This window comes from Mobula birostris, chromosome 1 (assembly GCF_030028105.1).
Source record: "Mobula birostris isolate sMobBir1 chromosome 1, sMobBir1.hap1, whole genome shotgun sequence".
Classification (NCBI taxonomy): Eukaryota; Metazoa; Chordata; class Chondrichthyes; order Myliobatiformes; family Myliobatidae; genus Mobula; species Mobula birostris.
The window spans coordinates 90,338,167-90,357,639 of NC_092370.1; the positions used below are offsets into that span (position 1 = coordinate 90,338,167).

General features: G+C 39.1%; 2 protein-coding genes and 1 long non-coding RNA gene across 5 annotated transcripts in view; 1 reads left to right on the forward strand and 2 right to left on the reverse strand.

The window, feature by feature from the left end:
• ankrd12 (ankyrin repeat domain 12) overlaps positions 1–1,478 on the reverse strand; it is a 220,906-nt gene extending 219,428 nt beyond the window's left edge. For 2 of the 3 annotated variants that reach the window (XM_072259046.1, XM_072259019.1), the window contains exon 1: positions 1,238–1,447. The gene's annotated coding sequence lies outside the window, so the exon portion shown is untranslated. Of the gene's footprint in view, positions 1–1,237 lie in introns of all 3 variants that reach the window. The other variant, XM_072259029.1, reaches the window with a different exon arrangement.
• Positions 1,479–1,576: 98 nt separating this feature from the next.
• Positions 1,577–19,473, forward strand: part of LOC140198126 (uncharacterized) — a 61,017-nt gene continuing 43,120 nt past the window's right edge. The window contains exon 1 of the long non-coding RNA XR_011886105.1: positions 1,577–1,881. This is a non-coding gene — a long non-coding RNA (uncharacterized lncRNA). The remainder of the gene's footprint in view (positions 1,882–19,473) is intronic.
• The window catches only part of ndufv2 (NADH:ubiquinone oxidoreductase core subunit V2), a 66,684-nt gene continuing 58,426 nt past the window's right edge, over positions 11,216–19,473 (reverse strand). The window contains exons 6-8 of the mRNA XM_072259059.1: positions 18,893–19,002; positions 17,403–17,479; positions 11,216–11,400 (exon numbers count right to left, since the gene is read on the reverse strand). Coding sequence (XP_072115160.1) covers positions 11,307–11,400; positions 17,403–17,479; positions 18,893–19,002 — 281 coding nt within the window. The 3' untranslated portion in view covers positions 11,216–11,306. The remainder of the gene's footprint in view (positions 11,401–17,402; positions 17,480–18,892; positions 19,003–19,473) is intronic.

A 19,473-nucleotide genomic window follows, 5' to 3' on the forward strand; every position in this document is an offset into this window, starting at 1 on the left:
CTCTCAATTAGAATCTTTAAATGGGTAATCATAGTACCATGCTACTACTCCCACCACCTTGAGTACTCCCGTGGGGGGGCGAGGAGGTGAAAATAAATTAATGCCATTCAGGGTCTGTTAAATCTGCAGTATCAACTACTTCATAGCCAGAGCCTACATTTCAAGCGCATTGAAAGAGCATAGTTATTTGCGCACATTTTTATGCGCTATAAATAAAGCTTTTAAAACCAACATTAAACCATTTCCTGTTTACAGAAAAACTGGTCCCAATTCCCTCCGTGATCTAAATCCGATTTCACAGGCAGACGTACACACAACAAAAAAAAATCACGATTTTTGAGATTCAAAATGTCTACATTCCCCAGACAATTGCATTTCACACTACCAGAACGTAGATCATTATTAAATCTAAAGGATTAAATTAAATCTACTTCGCTCAATATTAACATAAAACAGTATGCTCAATTATCAACAGATTTAATTTGAATCACTTTCCCTTCCTCTCCCCAAACACCACCCCACCACAACGACTCAACCACCCTACGCTTCAATTATCCAATACTTAAAAGGAAATGGTTGACAAGACTTCATTTCTTCCTTTCATTACGCCAGCATCATGTCATTATGGGATTACTAGTATCACTTGTAATATTTGTAAAACGGCTTCAAGTAGTCTATATACAATGCTGCTTTACCACTAAGCGACTACAACCATAAAGCCATTTTAGTTCAGTGCAGACGCGTCACCACCACCGTATCTCACAAAGCTGCAGCACTGAGAAGCTACTGTCGAATCATATTATCACTAACTTAAATTATAAAAGACACCAAACTACTTCTGCCAATATAAACCTTGAAACATCTTCGACTGCATTTAAGCATATACTTAATCAACAAAGAGAGCATTACCTCTACGCTGCACCCAATGCAGTACTCATTAAACAGTTATCTGAGCAAATATTTACTCCACAATCCTTAAATCGCTAGGGAACGTACCAAAGCAGGACATCAAGGAAATAAAAAAAGGCGAGCAGTTGGCAATATGGAACAATGTAAATTCAGCCCCCACCCCACCTCCGAAATATGTACATATACGCCGTTCAACATAGAGAATGTGAGACTCATACACGCCTCCTGGTAGCCATGACCCAGTCGCACAACACACAATATCTGATTGCTACTGCGGGCCTTCGTTCGCTCTTTCCTATTAAAACATCATATCGCTCACGGCCTTTACCTTGTTGAAGGGACGTGTTGTGGAAACGCGCTGAAAAATTTCCGGACTTGCAAACAAACAATATACGCTGCAATCCCACCGAAAAACGGGCTACCGATACTATAACGTATTTTATTAATATACAATATTAAAAAAAGAGAAATTATAAACGGCGAGACCTTTGATAAGGTTCCATCTCCGGGACGGCCTTTGACTTTCCGCGGGCCCAACGTTTCCTCTGGTTGGACGTAACTCCCTCACGTGACCCACAAACCCAAGACTTTTGTTACAGGCCATCTGATTGGATGTTTGGCTCACGTCAGCCCGTTCCTGTCATCGATTTTCAATTTCTAAAGCACCTAATGTAGAAACAATCTTCAAATTCACTAGGATGTGCTATGATTTTTTTTTGCCCCTAAAACACTTTGTATTCTTATAAGTTTAATAACTACGGTGGCAAAGCACCGTTCCCAGCATTCAACGGCGGCGTTTGATAATTTGTGACGTAACGTCTCCGAAGAGACTGGAAAGTTCTAGAAAAGGGTAAAGAGGCTCTGCAACGACCGAAAGAATATCGAGTAGCTGTCGCATGAAAGTGGCTTTGTATTTTTTTTAAAATACAGTTTGATTTGGTCGTCCTGTTGGTAAAATGGATCTGCAAGACGGTTGGTAAAAAAAATCGTCGAGTGTTAATTTGATTTTAGTTATTGTCTGGATGAGGATTAGGACGCAGTTGGGGATTAAATGCGGAACGATGCTTTCTACTCTTGTCTACTGGTGGGGGTGTAGAAAGAATGTGCGCAGGCGCTGTTGTATGCGGTAGTTGCTTGTGAGCGGCGATTCTGCGGAGGCGATGGTTTGCTGTTCGTGACAGGGCAGGAGGAAGCAAGTGCGCGTGCGCGAGGGCAAGCCCCGGAGAGACCAATTGGGCGCAAGCGCAGAACGGCAATAGCCTGCCGCCGTTTGTGGGGTATAGGGCGTTGGTCCGATTGTCGCAGCATACGCATGCGCACTAGGACTGAGCGTTGGGGGAGGGGTGACTCTCCTTGGAGTTTGGCAACAGTTTACGCATACGCAGGATGGAGATTACACTGGCGCCGACTGGATGGATATGGAAATAATGGGGGTGGAGTGATCAAATGCGGAGATGCTGAATGTGCCTCATTGTTTAAAGAGTTAGATGTTTGGTGTTCAGATGTCACAGAAGTCTACTATGAATTATTTATGAAGCGTTATCTTAGAAATGCTTGGATGCTCTGCTGAGGAAGGGGTGTCTGGCGGCCAGATGTCTGGGATGGTAGGGCGCATGCGCGGTCCCTGGGAATGTTGTGGGCAGTGTTGTTCTATCTACCGAGGGAGCAGTGGAGAAAGTGTGAAGACATTGAGAGGTCGCACAAGGTTGATTGGAATACTGTGGTCCTTAAAGTATATAGCATTGAGAAAACGTGTTCCATTTGCAACGAATTTGCTTTTGTTAAAACAAAAGCCAGTGTCGTCCAGAAAAGAAACGTAATTATTTTAACTGAACTCCGAATTTTTTTTTGTTATAAGTATGCATTTCCTGTATGAATATGAACTATTAAAAGACCTTATTTCCTGTATTCCGTGTAGTTTAATAAAATTATTTTAACATTAACATGGCTTATAATTTTGTTTTTCTGTTTAAATCTGACGTGGGTTTCAGTTGTAAACACGAGATCCTGCAGATACAGGAAATCCAGAGCAAAACACGCACACTTTATGTTTAATTCATTTTGACTGCAAATGGATTGAGTCCAAACCAATTATTTTCCTTTTTGTGCCTTTTTAAAACAACTCTTAAAACAAAATTGATTACAAACATATTCTACAGACAAATAAACCGGAAAAGGGACAGGTCGCCCTGAATAGGGACTGAAAGGAAAATAAAGGCAAAAGGCATAGCTACGTTTTTTTTTTGGAATTGGTTTATTGTCCTATGTATTGAGATGGTGAAAACCTTGTTTATATGTCAATGCATTGTGCATTTGATCTGTAAAAAAAAACTAACAATGCATAATGAAGTGTGACAGCTACAGAAAAAAGTTTAGAGCTGAGCTACTAAGCTAAACACAAAAGCAATAGTAGGCCGAGAGGTTCTTGAAGACCCTACGTGATGGCCATATGCCTCAGTTCTTCAGTTGCTTGAGTATCTCAACCTTGCCCATATCTAATGATTGGGCATTCACCTCCCTTAGGTGAAAGAGAATTCCAGAGATTCTCAACCTTCTGAAACTTGTAAAAACCAGTTTAAAATGAATTAACTCTTATTTTGCACCCATGTCATGTAATTCATGGCTTGCCCTCCTGTGGGAACATCAAAATCAATCTCTACCAATTTATGCACAAGAAATACCTAGATCCCTCTTTGATCATGTGACCTTGTCCTTCCCTGCAGTAAACTCCATTTTTGTCAGGTTTTTGCTCAGTCAGTATATTTAATCTATAAATATACTGATGCAGAATCTGAATGTCCTCATAGCATGCCTTTTTACCTAATTGTGTATCATCAGAAAACTTGGAAACATTTTGGAAGAGGTACAGTCGATGTTCTGGGCCGAGACCCTTCGTCAGGAGATCTCTTCTTAGAGATGTCGCCTGGCCTGCTGCATTCACCAGCAACTTTTACGTATGTTGCTTGAAATACCAGCATCTGCAGATTTCCTCATGTTTGCATTGGAAACCTTTTGTTTTGTTCCCTTCAGGTCATTAATATAAACAATTGAAAGCCAACTGATCCATGGAGTAAACCATTAGTTACATTACTCCTGATTGAAAAGGACTCATTTATTCCAGTACAACACAGAAAATGCTGGAGGATCTCAGCAGGTCAGGCTATGGAAATGAATGAACAGTTTCTTCAGGACTGGAAAGGAAGGGGGAAGAGGCCAGAATAAAAAGGTGGGAGGAGAGGAAGGACGACTAGATAGGTGGTGGTAGGTGAAGCAGGTGGTGGTAGGTGAAGCAGGTGGCTCGGAAAGGTAAAGGGCTGGAGGGGCTGATGGGAGAGGTACATTCATTTCAGGTCCATTCTTCAATCCATGCCAATGCATTTCCTCCAAAGCCCTGCACATTTAATTTATTCAGTAGCCTCTTGTGGGCAACTTAAGTGCCTTTAGGTAATCTAAATGCACAATATCTGCAGGTTCCCTTATCACATCTTCCTGTCATATCCTCAGAATTCAAGCAAGTTTGTCTCAAATTTACCTTTGGCAACACACAAAATGATGGAGGAATGCAGCAAGCCGAGCATCGTCTACGGATAGGAATAAATAGTTGATGTTTCAGTTTGAAACCTACATCAGGAATTTAACTAACACACATCAAAGTTGCTGGTGAACGCAGCAGGCCAGGCAGCATCTCTAGGAAGAGGTACAGTCGACGTTTCAGGCCGAGACCCTTCGTCAGGAATTTAACTATTTTGATCACTTTGGACTAAAATGGAATTTGTTCTAATTTTGTTTTTTGTAAAAAGAAATGTAAAATTTGTTTTTCGGGTGAATGATGCTTATGTGATGTGCCTGTGATGCTGCTGCAAGTTTTCCATTTCACTTATATTTGTGTATGACAATAAATTAACTTTCATAAAGCCATTTTGATTTGTATTCAATTTTCCTAAATTGCTATATTTCTACTTTAATTTATTGACTTTTTCCTTACCAAAAAACTTGGTTTAGATATAGGAAGGGCTAAATTTGTACAATGGGGCTGCCAGAAAAGCTTATTGTACTGAAACTGGATTAAAACATGTACTCTGAATGGGATGCTCACTAGGTTGTTGTGGGAATTAGCGGAGTCCTTATCTGTCATTTTCCAAGTAGCTATAGAGTTGGATGATGCCTGAATAGAAGATTGTGAGTGTCACATTCTTGTTAAAAAGAGGGTAAGGATAAACACAGTAACTGTAAACCAGTAATACTTGTGTTGGAGAAGGTGTAGACAGAATTGAGTATAGAATTAAAACTTGATGATAAGAAAAATTAGGTAGATTTATTAAGGCAACATGTGTTAGAGGAGAAACTTTTGGAATAAGCTAAGCTTAGTTGTGTATGTTCCAATGCAGCTGATATAGGAAAATAAAATGCTCCAAAGCACTTATAAATGTGCCCAACATTGTAGAGGCTGCACATAGATGGGAAAACTAGCTGACAAGAGTCAGTAGTAATGAAGCATTGTTTCTGAAACTAAAACTAAAACAAGGATCACAACTTTTGCTAGTGATTTGGATGGACTTGGCTTTGTGAAACTAAAACTAATGAGCAGAAATTTACTCACAACTTTCATGAAATGACTATTTCATATTTATTGTAAGCTACATTTTTTATCTATGTTCTATCATTTTGGATTCTCTCTACATGTAGTCTTTCAATTTGAATATTTTTGATTATCCATTTAGAACGTGGGTGTTGCTGGCAAGGCTCATTCATTGTCCATCCTCGATTGCCTAGCTACTAACTTCAAATGTTGCTGTCTTTCATGTGAAGTTATTTTGAAAGTGCTGTGGAGAGAAACTTACAGGATTTAGTCTGTGACAATGGTGGACTGCCAGTGTTTTCCAGATCAGGCCCGTGTGTGACTTTGTGAGCTGTTACATAGTGCTGTTCCTATATGCCTGCCGGGTGTTGGAGATTATGGCTTTCGAAAATGCTATTGTAGTAAACTAGAAGCTTTTTTTTAGATGGTACAGTTATTAATCAATCAAGCGGGAGGCTTTGTCCTGAATATTGATAATTTTTTTTAGTTGTTTGAACTTAATTGATCTAGACAAGTGTTCACTATTCAGTCTTACCTGACTTGTGCATTTTAAATGGTGGTAAGGCTTAGGGTGATTGATAAATGAGTCATTTGTCATGAAGTATCTAGATTATGATCTGTAGTAGTCATAGTATACACATGGTGAGTTTAGTTTAGTCTGAGTCTATAGTGACCTTAAGGATGTTGATATTCAGAGAATTTTAGATAGTAATGCCATTGATTGTCCAGAGTAGATGGATGGCATTTATTGAAGATTGTGATTGTTTGACATATTTGTGACAAGAAATGTTACTTGTCTTTTGCTGGATCCTGTTGCAAGCAGGCATGGGTTGTTTTTATTTACGGAGGACTTGCAAGTGAATTGTTCTGAAGTCTCCATTTCCAACCTTTTGATGAAAGTCTCTGATGAAGCAGAAGATGGTTGCATCCACTGCCTTTTTTGGTTGTCAAGTGACATTCTAGAGGTGTGATAATTGATTTCTAACCTCAACCATCTTATTGTAAGGTATCACTTCAACCAATTAAATTTTTTTTGATACCTGTGGATTTATCACTGTTATTTGATGTCACACTAAGTTACTCTCTGGAATAATTATATGACTTGTATTTGGACCAAGGCTATGATCAAATCTAAATCTGAGTTCTGGTTAAACCTAGCTCTCATTCTCTGGATAAACTGCATCATAAAATGTATTGTTCTTTCCATGCAATTTGTCATGAAAGTTATATTAGAGACGAGACTGCAGATGATGGGAGTCTGGAACAAGACAAAAATTCTGGAGGAACTCAGCAGGTCAGGCAGGGAAATGAACAGTCAATATTTGAGCTGAGACAATCATAACTGAAAAGAAAGAGGGCAAAAGTTAGAACAAAAAGAAATGGGGCATGGGGACGAGCACAAGCTGGCAGATGATGGGTGAATCCGGGCAAGAGGAGGAAAATGGGTAGGTAGAGGGAGGAATGGGAATGATGTGACGGGAGGAAGTCAAAGCACTGAAGAACATGGAATCTGATAGAAGACAGTAGACCATGGAGTTAAGGGGAGGTGGGGAACCAGAGGGATGAAGGTGTGGATGATGGATAAGATGCAAGAGGAAAGGGAAGGGGCTAATGGGGCCAGAGGGATACGGAGAAAATAAAAGTGGGGTGGAACAGGAGAGTAGTTATTAAGAGTAGTAGACATCAATGTTGATACCAGCAGGTTTGAGACTACCAAGATGGGATTCTTCTAATCTGCATCTAGCCTCAACTTGTCAGTAAAGAGAGGTCACGAACAGACTTGGGAATAGGAAGTGGGATTGACATAGCTGGCCACTGGCAGATATTGGCTGTTAAGGTGAGTGGAGACATATAGTTACTGACATTTGTCATATTTTGATTCCATATCAGCTGCCATATTAGGGAGTACGTTAAAGATGGTAAGCTGTTCCCACCAGAAACTACTGGTTGTTCCCTATTTTCATTTCCTTAAGTGCACAATTTAGTACTTGTAATATACTGGACTAGGAAGGTCCCAATTCTTTGTCATGATGCTCACTGTCTAGATTTATATGTAAGGGATGGAGAAGTAAGTTATCCATTCCCTACCATGAGGAAGGAGAAGCTAATGGGGACTGCTTTGTGTTGACGTAAGTTGTGCCTGATACTTGTAATCAATACAATAATCATAATGTACAAATTTAATACAACTACAGGTCATTTTGAGACTTTAATTTGCAACTATGTCCCATTTTTTAAAAAATTAGCATTACTGTATTGCATTTTGTGCAATTGTCACACCATTGACTAAACATTTTGGTTACCCCATTATAAGAAGGATGGGGAGGTTATGGAGAGTACAGAAGAGGTTTACTGGGTGCCTTCATTTAGAAAGTATGGGTTACAAGGAGAAAATAGAGGAGTATGTTCCCATCCGTAGGCAGAATTAGGTTAATTAGGTCAGCACAACATAGTGGGGAAAAAAGGCCTGTTCCTGTGTTGTACTGTTCTAAGTTCTTTTACTCAGTTATCATATTTGAAATTATTCTTAAGTTTCACAGTTGTCAGAAACAGATGGCAAATATTTTTAGGCTAGAGTTTTGTTTTCAATTTGGGTCGCTGTTTTCATTGAAGGGTAATTCTTTTCACTTTAAAACAATGATCTGCTTTTATTTCCTTTACTTCAAGAATAAAAAGATCGTTAGAAACATTTCTAATGATTCCCCAAGCTGAAGTTAATTTTTTTAATAATGAAAGACTATTATGAATCCCATGCAAAATGCTTGTTTTGTCTGCAGTTATGTCAATCCATTTCTGTAGTGTGCCTGATGTCCTCTAGATCTATATGAAGGTTATCAAGCTATTTTATCCAACTAAGAAAAAAAAACACTGCTGTTGCTATAAATAATGAGCATGTTAGAGGGCAAAATAACCATAGTCGCTATTTACTATTGAATAATTGCATGTTAAATATTATGTTGATATGCATTAGTAATTTTACAAGTAGACGTCTTTCATATTTATTTACAGAATATGGTTATTACTAATAGGGCAAGCATTTATTGTCAGTCTGTAATTGACCTTGAAGTTGGTGAACTGCTACTTTAAGCCAATGCAATTAGCATTAAGCAAGTACTTCCATAGTGCTGCTGGATATGATACAGCATGTAATACTGAACATACAAAGGAATAGTAAAATTAAAGTTGTTTTATATTCCCTGCATTTGTGTTAATTGTGGTATTTATGGTACTCTAGTAAATGCAACCTAAACTATAATGTTAGAATATTCAGGTAAGAGAGTATTTATGTCGAGATAAAGTATCTTACTTTTGCTATTGAATAGACAATGATTCAGCTCAATAAGGGCACAGTTGAATAACAAATTTGACAGGTTTAAAATGTTTTAAAGTCAAACAGATTTTAAGATTGACTGTGGTGGCTGATTAAACGGTAAGCTAATTCAACAGTGATACTTATCTGGAGTTCTGTTACTGGCTACATATTCAGTGTGGGTGGACCAACTGCATGCCAGGAGCTAGAATGCTGGGAAGTATGTTGCACAAGCTTTTCAATTAAAAGCAAGAAACCAGTTCTCACTGTTAATGTTGCTAAACTTGTTCTGTAGCTTCTTGGAATATATTCAGAATCAGTTGTTAGTCACCTGTTTGAAAGTATATAGCAGGATTTAGCTTATGGTATCTTAGAAACGAGCACAGAATTATCAGATGTCCGATTGATCATTAGAAATCATATTTGTTTAACTGAAGCCACATGTAGAAACTATAAAACTTCAAGTTTACCAGCAGTTGGTCTAATTTAGATGTGAGATTTGGGTATTTTAGAGTCCCTATACAGAATAAGACCTGGGCATAAATGGTTCCAAGCAGAGGGGAAACATCGATTTTTTTAAAAAAAATTGATCACAGAGAAAGTCACAAAACTAAAGTTGATAAGGATTAGATTGAAATCTCACATAGCTGATGTCAAACTTGGCACAAATGGATGATCATCATCTCAACCTTTGAATGTTACCTTAAACTCAGCTTGCTTCAACTACAATATGCTCAAGATTAGCAACGATTGCAGCATTCAGTCCCAATCACAGCTAAAAGAAAACATGCCTCCACCTATGAAGGCTCAAATAATTAACATACTATCTCTGCCACACAGTATCCAGAGTTTGATTGCCCCTCCATGATATTCAGAGCTGTTACTTTCATTGACGCCTAAACCATTACTGCAAGACTTTCCATTAACTACATCAATGTAACAGCTGTACTTTAGCTGCTGGAGTTCACAGGCTTTCTGGTGAAAGCCTGTGGCTTGTGTGATAAGGAAGCTATAAACCCTCATCTCTGCATCATCCACTAAGAAAATGTTTGACAGCTATCTGTCACCAGTGTTCTGTGGCTCCATTTAAACCATTACCCGAGGTCTTTTATTTAAAAAAAACTCAAAGCATCCACCATCTGGATATACATTTCACTGTTTGGAAGAACAACTGCAGGTGACATATGGCAATACCATCACCAAGGTGCACGTCATTGTGACTGCGCTTAAATATTTGTTCATCTTAAACAGCTAATAATGAGTGAATTTCTATTTTAAAATAGCTTTATCAGTGACTGCAGTAGTTTTAAGTGGATCACTACACCAAGAGTAACAAGGGACGGACAAGCACATTCTAGTAATAAAACCAACTTTGTACAAGTTTTTTTAGATTAAGTACTGAACTGAAAACTACAAATTATTTTTAACAAAGCATGTGTATATACTATAATTTTTGTTCATTGATTTAATTCTGATTTGCACTCATTTAAAAGGCTGTGGTAGGGGATTAGGGTCCATTTGAGTTATCTTTGGCATCAGAGACAGTGTAGTGCCGTGCTATGTTTTATCTTTCAGCTTTCATTTGTGCAAAATGGCATCCATTCCTTGTGAAATGAACTTACTGATTTCTGGATATGTAGCTTCCTTACTTTCTAATGTTGAGTACGTTGTAAAAAAAAAAATCACTCCCTACTTGTACATAGTTTTCTCATTTTGCTTGTTCTTTCTATCCTCTCTTCTATAAGTGTATACCTTAGATATTATGTGGAGATTTGTGGCATATATGACTATGATATATATGTACAATATCTCAAATACATCTTACGGAAATGTTTGATGAACTTCAATAAAAAATTACAAAAAAATGTCAGTTTCAAAGATGAAGGGAACTCTTCATCATCCTTTTTATGTCTTTATCAAAGTATACAGATTACTATCTGATATTCAGGAGAATACATAGTGGTGTAGGGTGGATTACGGAATGCCTAATAGAAGAACTAATTCAGAACGTATCTATTGATTAATGCCAAATGTTCATCCTCTTGAACTAAACATTGTACCAAAATTAGGTACATGTACACTGTCTTCAGGTATGAGTTATAAAAATCTAACTATGGAATTCTAATTTTATAAGATTTCATTGAAGGTTGGGGGGGGGGTGCTGAACAGCTAATTCATTGGCTGAACTAAATGTCTGAAAATAGTTGATCTGTTCCATCAGAACATCATGGGGGTGTAGAAATGGCATAAGTACTTTCCTGTGTGGCATGCTACAAACATATAGGAAGATAATGAGTAGCTTTCCATGTGTATTAAATGTTGTAGTACAAAGTGGGAGGGGAGCAGCCGGGGTGGCATCATGAATAAAAGCCAGTTTATATATTCAATAATATAGGACAAAAGAATTGAGTTCAGGATTATAGTATGAGAAAAAACATTTTATTATATACATTTTGTTTGTGCAGATACTGAGACACCATCAGTTCAAGACATTACCAGCTACATTAGTTAAAGTCCTGGCTGAAGTCCAAAACCAGGTCCCTTGGGTGGTTCTAACAATGAAGTTAAACCTTCAGCTGGCTCGCAAGAAAATCGCCCACTCCTAAAAAGGGAAAAAGATAATGAAGCATTTTGTGTAAATACCACAGAGAAAAATGTTTTTCCAAACCATGCACCATTCTTCAGAATATGCTTTTATTCAGCACTACCTGGTATAGACACTCAATACGGAGCCCTCTTAAAGCTTAAGTGTGAAAAGGGATTTTTTTTCTAAACATCTCTAACTGCATGCTTTAAATACAGATCTGCTAGACAAAATTTAACAGTCACGTGACAGCAGGTATCTAAACGATTGGTCAAAGTACTAAACATCTAGAAGGATGTGAAGAGAATTCCCTGAGGAGCTCAGAGACAGCAAATATTTGGTGGCTAGAACTTTTGTTAGTTATAATATGGGTAATTGAGTTGGAGAACAAATTTACAATAAGTAGAGAATGGGAGCCCAGACGGAAGGACTTTGGAATCATCAAGCCTAGAAGTACCAAAAATCTGTAAGAATTTAAGCAGTGCTACAATTAAGTAACATTAATGAGATGGAGCTGAGCAGTCTTTGGTGGTCAAGAAATGATTAAAGTCATGGTAGCCTCTAGCCAGGTTCCTCCTCTTGGAGCCTAGAGAACAGTTTGTGGTTTAGTGTTAAGACACAGCTTTCCTATTTAGGTAGAAATTTCTGTTAATCCAGTGACGGATGTCAAATAAGCAGCTTCAAAAGAACTCCATTCAAATTGAGAATTGAATATGCATGCCAGAGCTGGGGGAGATAGTGTTCCTGTGAAACTACTTTTTGGATGAAGCTGCTGAGAGACCGGAAAGTACCAAAGATTGTACCAAGGATACTGTGTCATACCGTGGCCGATGTGAGGAGAACCCTGTGCAGGGTCAACTCAGAGAAGGCTGCTGCACCAGACAATATTCCTGGCAGAGTGCTTAGAGGATGTGTAGACCAGCTAGCTGAGATTCTCACTGACATCTTCAACATCTCCCTGAGCAGCGCCGTCATTCCTATGTGCTTCACGGCCACCACCATCGTCCCTGTGCCGAAGAAGTCTTCAGTGTCCTGCCTCAACGACTACCGTCCTGTCACACTCATCCATCATGAAGTGTTTCGAGAGGCTAGTTATGAGGCACTAGTTATGCTGTCCCCCTCACTGGGCCCCTGCAGTTTGCGTACTGTCCCAACCATTCAACAGACGACGCCATTGCCATCACCCTCCACCTGGCCCTAACCCACCTTGACAAAAAAGACATGTATGTTTGAATGCTGTTCATAGACTTAAGTTCAGCATTCAACACTATCATTCCTCAAAAACTGATTGAAAAGCTGAGCCTACTGGGCTTGTACACCAACCTCTGCAACTAGATCCTAGACTGCCTGACTGGGAGACCTCAGTCAGTCTGGATTGGAAGTAGCATCTCCAATACCATCACACTGAGCACGGGGGCCCCCCCCAGGGCTGTGTGCTCAGTCCACTGCTGTTCACTCTGCTGACCCACGACTGTGCTGCAACACACAGCTCGAACCACATCATCAAGTTCGCTGATGACACAACCGTGGTGGGTCTCATCAATAAGAATGATGAATCAGCATACAGAGAGGAAGTGCAGCAGCTAACGGACTGGTGTAGAGCCAACAACCTGTCTCTGAATGTGAACAAAACAAAAGAGATGGTTGTTGACTTCAGGAGGACACGGAACAACCACTCTCCGCTGAACATCGACTCCTCCATTGAGATCGTTAAGAGAACCAAATTTCTTGGTGTTCACCTGGCAGAGAATCTCACTTGGTCCCTCAACACCAGCTCCATAGCAAAGAAGGCCCAGCAGCATCTCTACTTTCTGCGAAGGCTGAGAAAAGTCCATCTCCCCCACCTCCCCCATCCTCACCACATTCTACAGAGGTGGTATTGAGAGCATCCTGAGTAGCTGCATCACTGCCTGGTTCGGAAATTACACCATCTCGGATCGCAAGACCCTGCAGCGGATAGTGAAGTCAGCTGAGATCATCATTGGGGTCTCTCTTCCCGCCATTATAGACATATACACCACATGCTGCATCTGTAAAGCAAACAGCATTATGAAGGACCCCACACACACCTCATACGAACTCTTCTCCGTCCTGCCATCTGGCAAAAGGCACTGAAGTATTCGGGCTCTCACGACCAGACTATGTAACAGTTTCTTCCCCCAAGTCATCAGACTCCTCAATACCCAGAGCCTGGACTGACACCAACCTACTGCCCTCTACTGTGCCTATTGTCTTGTTAATTATTGATTGTAATGCCTGCACTGTTCTGTGCAGTTTATGCAGTCCTGGGTAGGTCTGTAGTCTAGTGTAGTTTTGTGTTGTTATTTTACGTAGTTCAGTGTCGTTTTTGTATTGTCCATGTAGCACCAGGGTCCTGAAAAACGTCATCTCATTTTTACTGTGTACTGTACCAGCAGTTATGGTCGAAATGACAATATAAGTGACTTGAAGTACCAAGTGTTAGATGTTGAGTCACTCCAGCTGTAGTAGTGCAAAATATAAAACCAGGGAAAGAGTCCACTACAGATGCTCCTTGTAGAGATTGGACAAATAATAGTGAATATTTGTGGGTGGAATATCTAGTAGCACGATGTGGGAAAGGTGTTGAATTCTGTAATCAATCATGTCACCAAATCGTAACGGACATCTTTAATATCCCTTTGCAACAGACCATTGTTCCTGCAGGCTTCAAGGTAGCCACCATCATTCTGGTGCCCAAGAGAGAGCGAGACAATAACTGGCCTAAACGATTACCACCAGTGGCACTGACCTCAACAATCATGAAGTGCTTTGAGCGGCTGATAATGTATTATATAAAATCCCACCTTCTAGCTACAATGGACTCTTTCCAGGTTGCTTACCACTCAAACCAGTGCACTGATGATGCCATAGCCTTGATCCTCCACTCGTTACTGCCCCACCCGGAAAACAATGCTTCATACGCCAGGTTGTTGTTTGACTTAAGCTCAGTGTTTAACATGATCAGCCTTTAGGGACTGGAGGGTAAATAGTCCTTGTTGGGACTCAACACCTCTCTCTGTAAATGGATCTTGGACTTCTCGATGGAAAGACCCCAGTCAGTCTGAGTTGGCAGCAGCATCTCAAGCTCCATCATGCTGATCACTGGTGTCTCCTCCCCCTGGGCTATGTGCTTAAGCCTGCTGCTGTTCACACTGCTGACTCATGACAGCGTTGCCAGATCCAGCTCAAACCGCATTAAGTTCACTGATGATACAACAGTGTTTGGCCTCATCAACAACAATGATAAGTTGGCATACAAAGAGGAGGTAGAGAGGCTTGTCAAGAGATATGAGAACAACAACCCAAGTCTCAACAAGGACAAAAGATGACTGTGGACTTCAGGAAGACACAGGTTGAGTGCACTCCATTGCATATCAATGGCTCTGCTGTGGAGAGAGTGAAGAGCACAAAGCTCCCTAGTGCACAAGTAACGGACAATCTAACCTGGACCCACAACACCACCACATTAGTCAAGAAGGTACAGTAGTATCTACACTTTTTGAGGAGGTTAATGTATGTAAAGCTCTCCATTATAACAACTATCTACAGGAGCACTATTAGGTCCAGTTTGGTTGCATCATGCATGGTCTGGAAGCTATAAGATACTGGACCACAAGACCCTACAGGCGATAGTAAAACAGCTGAGAGCCTCCCTCCCCATATTTGTGACATTTATATACGAAGGGCCAGAAGCATTGTTGACGATCCCTACCACTCATCCCACAATCTCCTTGACCCACTACCATCAGGGTGGAGGTAGAGGACTAGGACTACCAGACTGGGTAACAGCTTCTTCCCTCACGCTGAGAGACTAATAAAGTCCTGCCACCACCAAGGTCTTGACACTAGGACAGCGAGCTGTTTACCGATGCTGTGCACTACATGCACTTTGAATTACATTTTATTAACATATTTGTCGTTATACATGTTTTGTGGGTGTACCATGGTCTGGAGAAATGTTTCATTTGGTTGTATACATGTACAGTCAGATGACAATAAACTTCAAACTTAAGTTTGAAAAAAAATTACAGCTTTTCAGTTTTATGGCAGGAACAAAGTCAGATTCAAACATGAAACTTCAGTAAGGTTGAAAATGAAGAACTGGTGGGACTTGAAGAGAATGTTGATAGTAGATTTAATGGGAAAATAGCTGGAACTTTTGAGAAACCTTATAACAATGGAGTTAGGAATTACAGAAGTTTGGAAATTTGAGGAAGCAGATGATGGAAACTGAATGAAGGAAGTGGCATATAAGAGATGAAGATGCTAGTGCAAGAAAGAAATAGGATGAAAGGAGAGAAGAACTAACACAGCTACATGGGCGTTGTTTTAATGACATGCTAATCCATAAATCTCTCCGTTTTTGATAAGTGCAAGAGGAGCAAGGTTTAAGATCAATGGAGAAGAGAACCTAGACATTATATTTGTGTGCCCTTATACATCAAGATAGCTTTAAAAGGCTACATATTGACAACTATAATTTACGAAGAGTGGGTATAATTAATTCTGTCAATGAAGACTTCTACCTCTTTGTAAATGAGATTGATATGCACAACTTGTATCCATTTCTTTATATTGAATCTTGCACTTTGTGCCATTTTTCTGTTTCTCTATACTATTTTTGTTGAATTTATTATATGCTGTGTGCTCAAACATATGCTTTACTTATCTTCAACTTAACAGTTGTTTGTATTTGAGCACACAGTAAGAGCTTTTAATTCATTTCTTTAAAAGGGCAGGTTGTTACTAGCGCAGTACGCAACCTTTACTAGTACCCACAAGGAAAGTTTCTGCTTCAGATTCTAGTCTACATTTCACTTACTTTCCAGCAACCTTGTATTTAACACTGGCTGGTAGCTTCTGACTGAGCTATTTTGGCTAACCAATGGCATGCAATTGAGTCCAGGAATTAAAACATCCAGACCTTGAAATAACATTTTGACCCACCCAAAAATGTGCTGATTTCAAACTAGACTTTTGTTTGAAGTCTGACCTATCAAGGTGGATTAAGAAAGAAAAAAAACTGGAATCCACTATAGTCTAAACCTTATTCCTAAACAAGGAGCGAATACAGAAATTGGCAGTGCAAAGGGACTTGCGAGTCGTAGTGTAGGATTTGCTGCAGGTTAACTTGCAAGTTGAATCAGTAGATAGGAAGGCAAATGCAATGAAATGCATTTCCAGAGGACTAGAAAATATAAACACACAGATGTAATGCTGAAGCTGTATAAGGCACTGGGTCAGACTGCATTTGGAGTATTGCGAGGTTTTGGGCCCCCATTTCAATGAAAGGATGTGCTGGCATTGGAGAGGGTCTAGAGAGGTTTATGAGAATGAATCTGGAAATTAAGGGATTAGTGTATGAGAAGTGTTTAATGGCTCTGGGTCTGTATGTGCTGGATTTCAGAAGGGGGAGGGGGTATCTCATTGAAACCTACCAAGTATTGAAAGCGCATGATAGAGTGGCTGTGTAGAATGTCTCGGACAAGAGGGCACAGCCTTAGAATAAAAAGATATTCTATTAAGAGATGCAGAGGGATTTCTTTAGCCAGTAGGTGGTGAATCTGTGGAATTCATTACTAAAGATGGCCGTGGAGGCCAAGCCACTGAGTATGTTTAAACTGAAAATGGACAGATTCTCGATTAGTAGGAATAACAAAGGCCAAGGGGAGAAGGCATGAGAATGGGGTTGAAGGGAGGAAAATAAATCAGCCATGATTGAATGTCAGAGTAAACTTGATGGGCCAAATTGTCTAATTCTGCCCCTATGTCTTATGGTCTAAGATCATAAATCCATCTGTGATGCACATGAAAGCCACGATCTTGTTTGCTGATGCTAAAACACAGGTTCTTAAAGTGACTAGTCTAACTAAAATTATAAGGGGAAACTAGCACAGAGGTTCATATGAAGCGTTTTAATAAATACACAATAACAATCTTCCAAATGTAAGTAGTTTTTAAATATTGCATTTTACTACATAACTTAACATTCTATTTACCTTGGGCCAGGTTTGGGAATCTTGCCTGCCTTTAATTCATCAATTATTTCCTCCATGTCTTTTGGTGTTAAATCCTCCTATAATGCAAATTATTAATATCACTGAATACCATTAGTTATATTTAATATATAAATATAAATTATACACTATTGTTAGAGGAAATACGTGGTATTAAAGCTGAAAATGAGAAACTACATAGCATTAGATGAAAATAATACAAGAGAACTACTGGATGCTCAAGGGATTATATTCTGAGAAGCAAGTGAAGAACAGTCAAGTGTTTGTGCAATCTTTCAAGAAGCTTGTTGTAATTTAGTTATAAATTATTACTTATGTTGGTTAATATTAGTTAGAAAGCTAGGGCGTTCAAGCCCCACTGCAAAGACTTCTATCCAGAACCTCAGCTGGACGCATCCATCTCAAATTCTGTTAAATCAAGGTGTCATCAATTTGGAAGTCAGCTTTTGTGTCTTGACTTTCATGTAGCCAACAAGTAGAATTAATGACAATGGCTGATGGACATAATTTTTATTTCATTAAAGCAATGTCTTAAATGAATACTTAATCTGGATTTACTCAGCATTGTTTTTCCGAGAATTTGAGTACAGGAACAATGACATCTTGAAATATGATGTTAAGGTTTAGATATATTAGCAGGCTTAAAAGCAGATAAATCACCACAACCTGATGTGGTATCACGTATGCCAGTGATTGAAACCTGATTTTTTTCTAAAATGCATCCTAGGCTGCTATGGGAGGCAAGGGAGAAGATTGCTAGGGCCTTGCAATAGATCTTTAAATTTTCACTGCTTACAGTTGAGCTACAGGATGACTGGAAGGCAACAAATGTGGTGAATTTATTCAAGAAAACCAATAGAGATAACCCGGATAATTACTGATTTATGTGTTTAGGGAAATTATTGGGGGTGGGGAAGGAACCGAAAAACAGGATTACTCTACAGTTTAAAAGCAGGGATTTCAGTTGGTTAACAGCGCCTAATTAGCGGGAGATTCTGTATGATCAATTTGAAATGAATTTTTGGAAGAGGTAATAATGTGTGTTGCTGAGGGCATTGCAGTTAATGTAGCTAACACTGATTTCAGTAAGGTCTATGACAAGGCCACGTGTGAGATGGATCAAAAGACTAGCCTCTAGGATTCAAGGCAACTTCATAAATTGGACTACAAATTGGCTTGACGATAGGACTAAGACAGTGATATTGGAAGGATGTTTTTTATTGAAAATCTGAGCATTGGTGTACCACAAGGTTCAGTGAGAGATGATCAATGCTGTTAATGATTTGGTATGAATATTGCACTTTAATAATCTTAGGTTTACTTTGAAATGTTTGCTCTTGTGGTTCTAAGGGAGGCACTTACTCTCTGCCTTTAACATCTGATTTGTATTTGTACAATCTGAATAATATGCATGGTCTTCATTTTTATCATCACATGAATATCTAAAATGGTGAAAGATGTGTAATACTTACATAATAATTGTCATTAATTTGCACCATTGGTGCATTCACACATGCGCCTAGACACTCCACTTCTGTGATGGTGAAAAGCTTATCAGATGTTGTTTCTCCAACTGCAACACCTAAAAACAAAATTAAATTTCCTAATTTTGCATCAAAACCATTTGAATTGAGATGGTCAGAACCAATTTTGAATAGCTTTTTCAAAAATAGTAAAAAACAGAGCTTGTTTAAGAATATGTTAATCTTTCATTGTTAAACAAGTTGAGGCACTTGCTATTGAATTAAACTTCAAAACTAATCATTAAAGACCTGTTCATTTTCAGATAGAAAATTGAAACTTGTTATGTTTAAAATGCATTGTTTTATGCTGAGACTGGTTAATACCTGTTATTAACCAAAAATATTATAACTTGCACTGTTTCAAAAATGACAGCACCAACTAGAAATTTATATAAGGAAAGTTACCGTTACTTTTTTTAAAGGCAAAACTGCCAATTCAGTGGTGGGGAGGGAATAAAGTAGATCTAAAATGGGGATGGAATTTGGTAGAAATGGGAAGCTTGGTCATTGACTCCAGGATTCTGCTACAA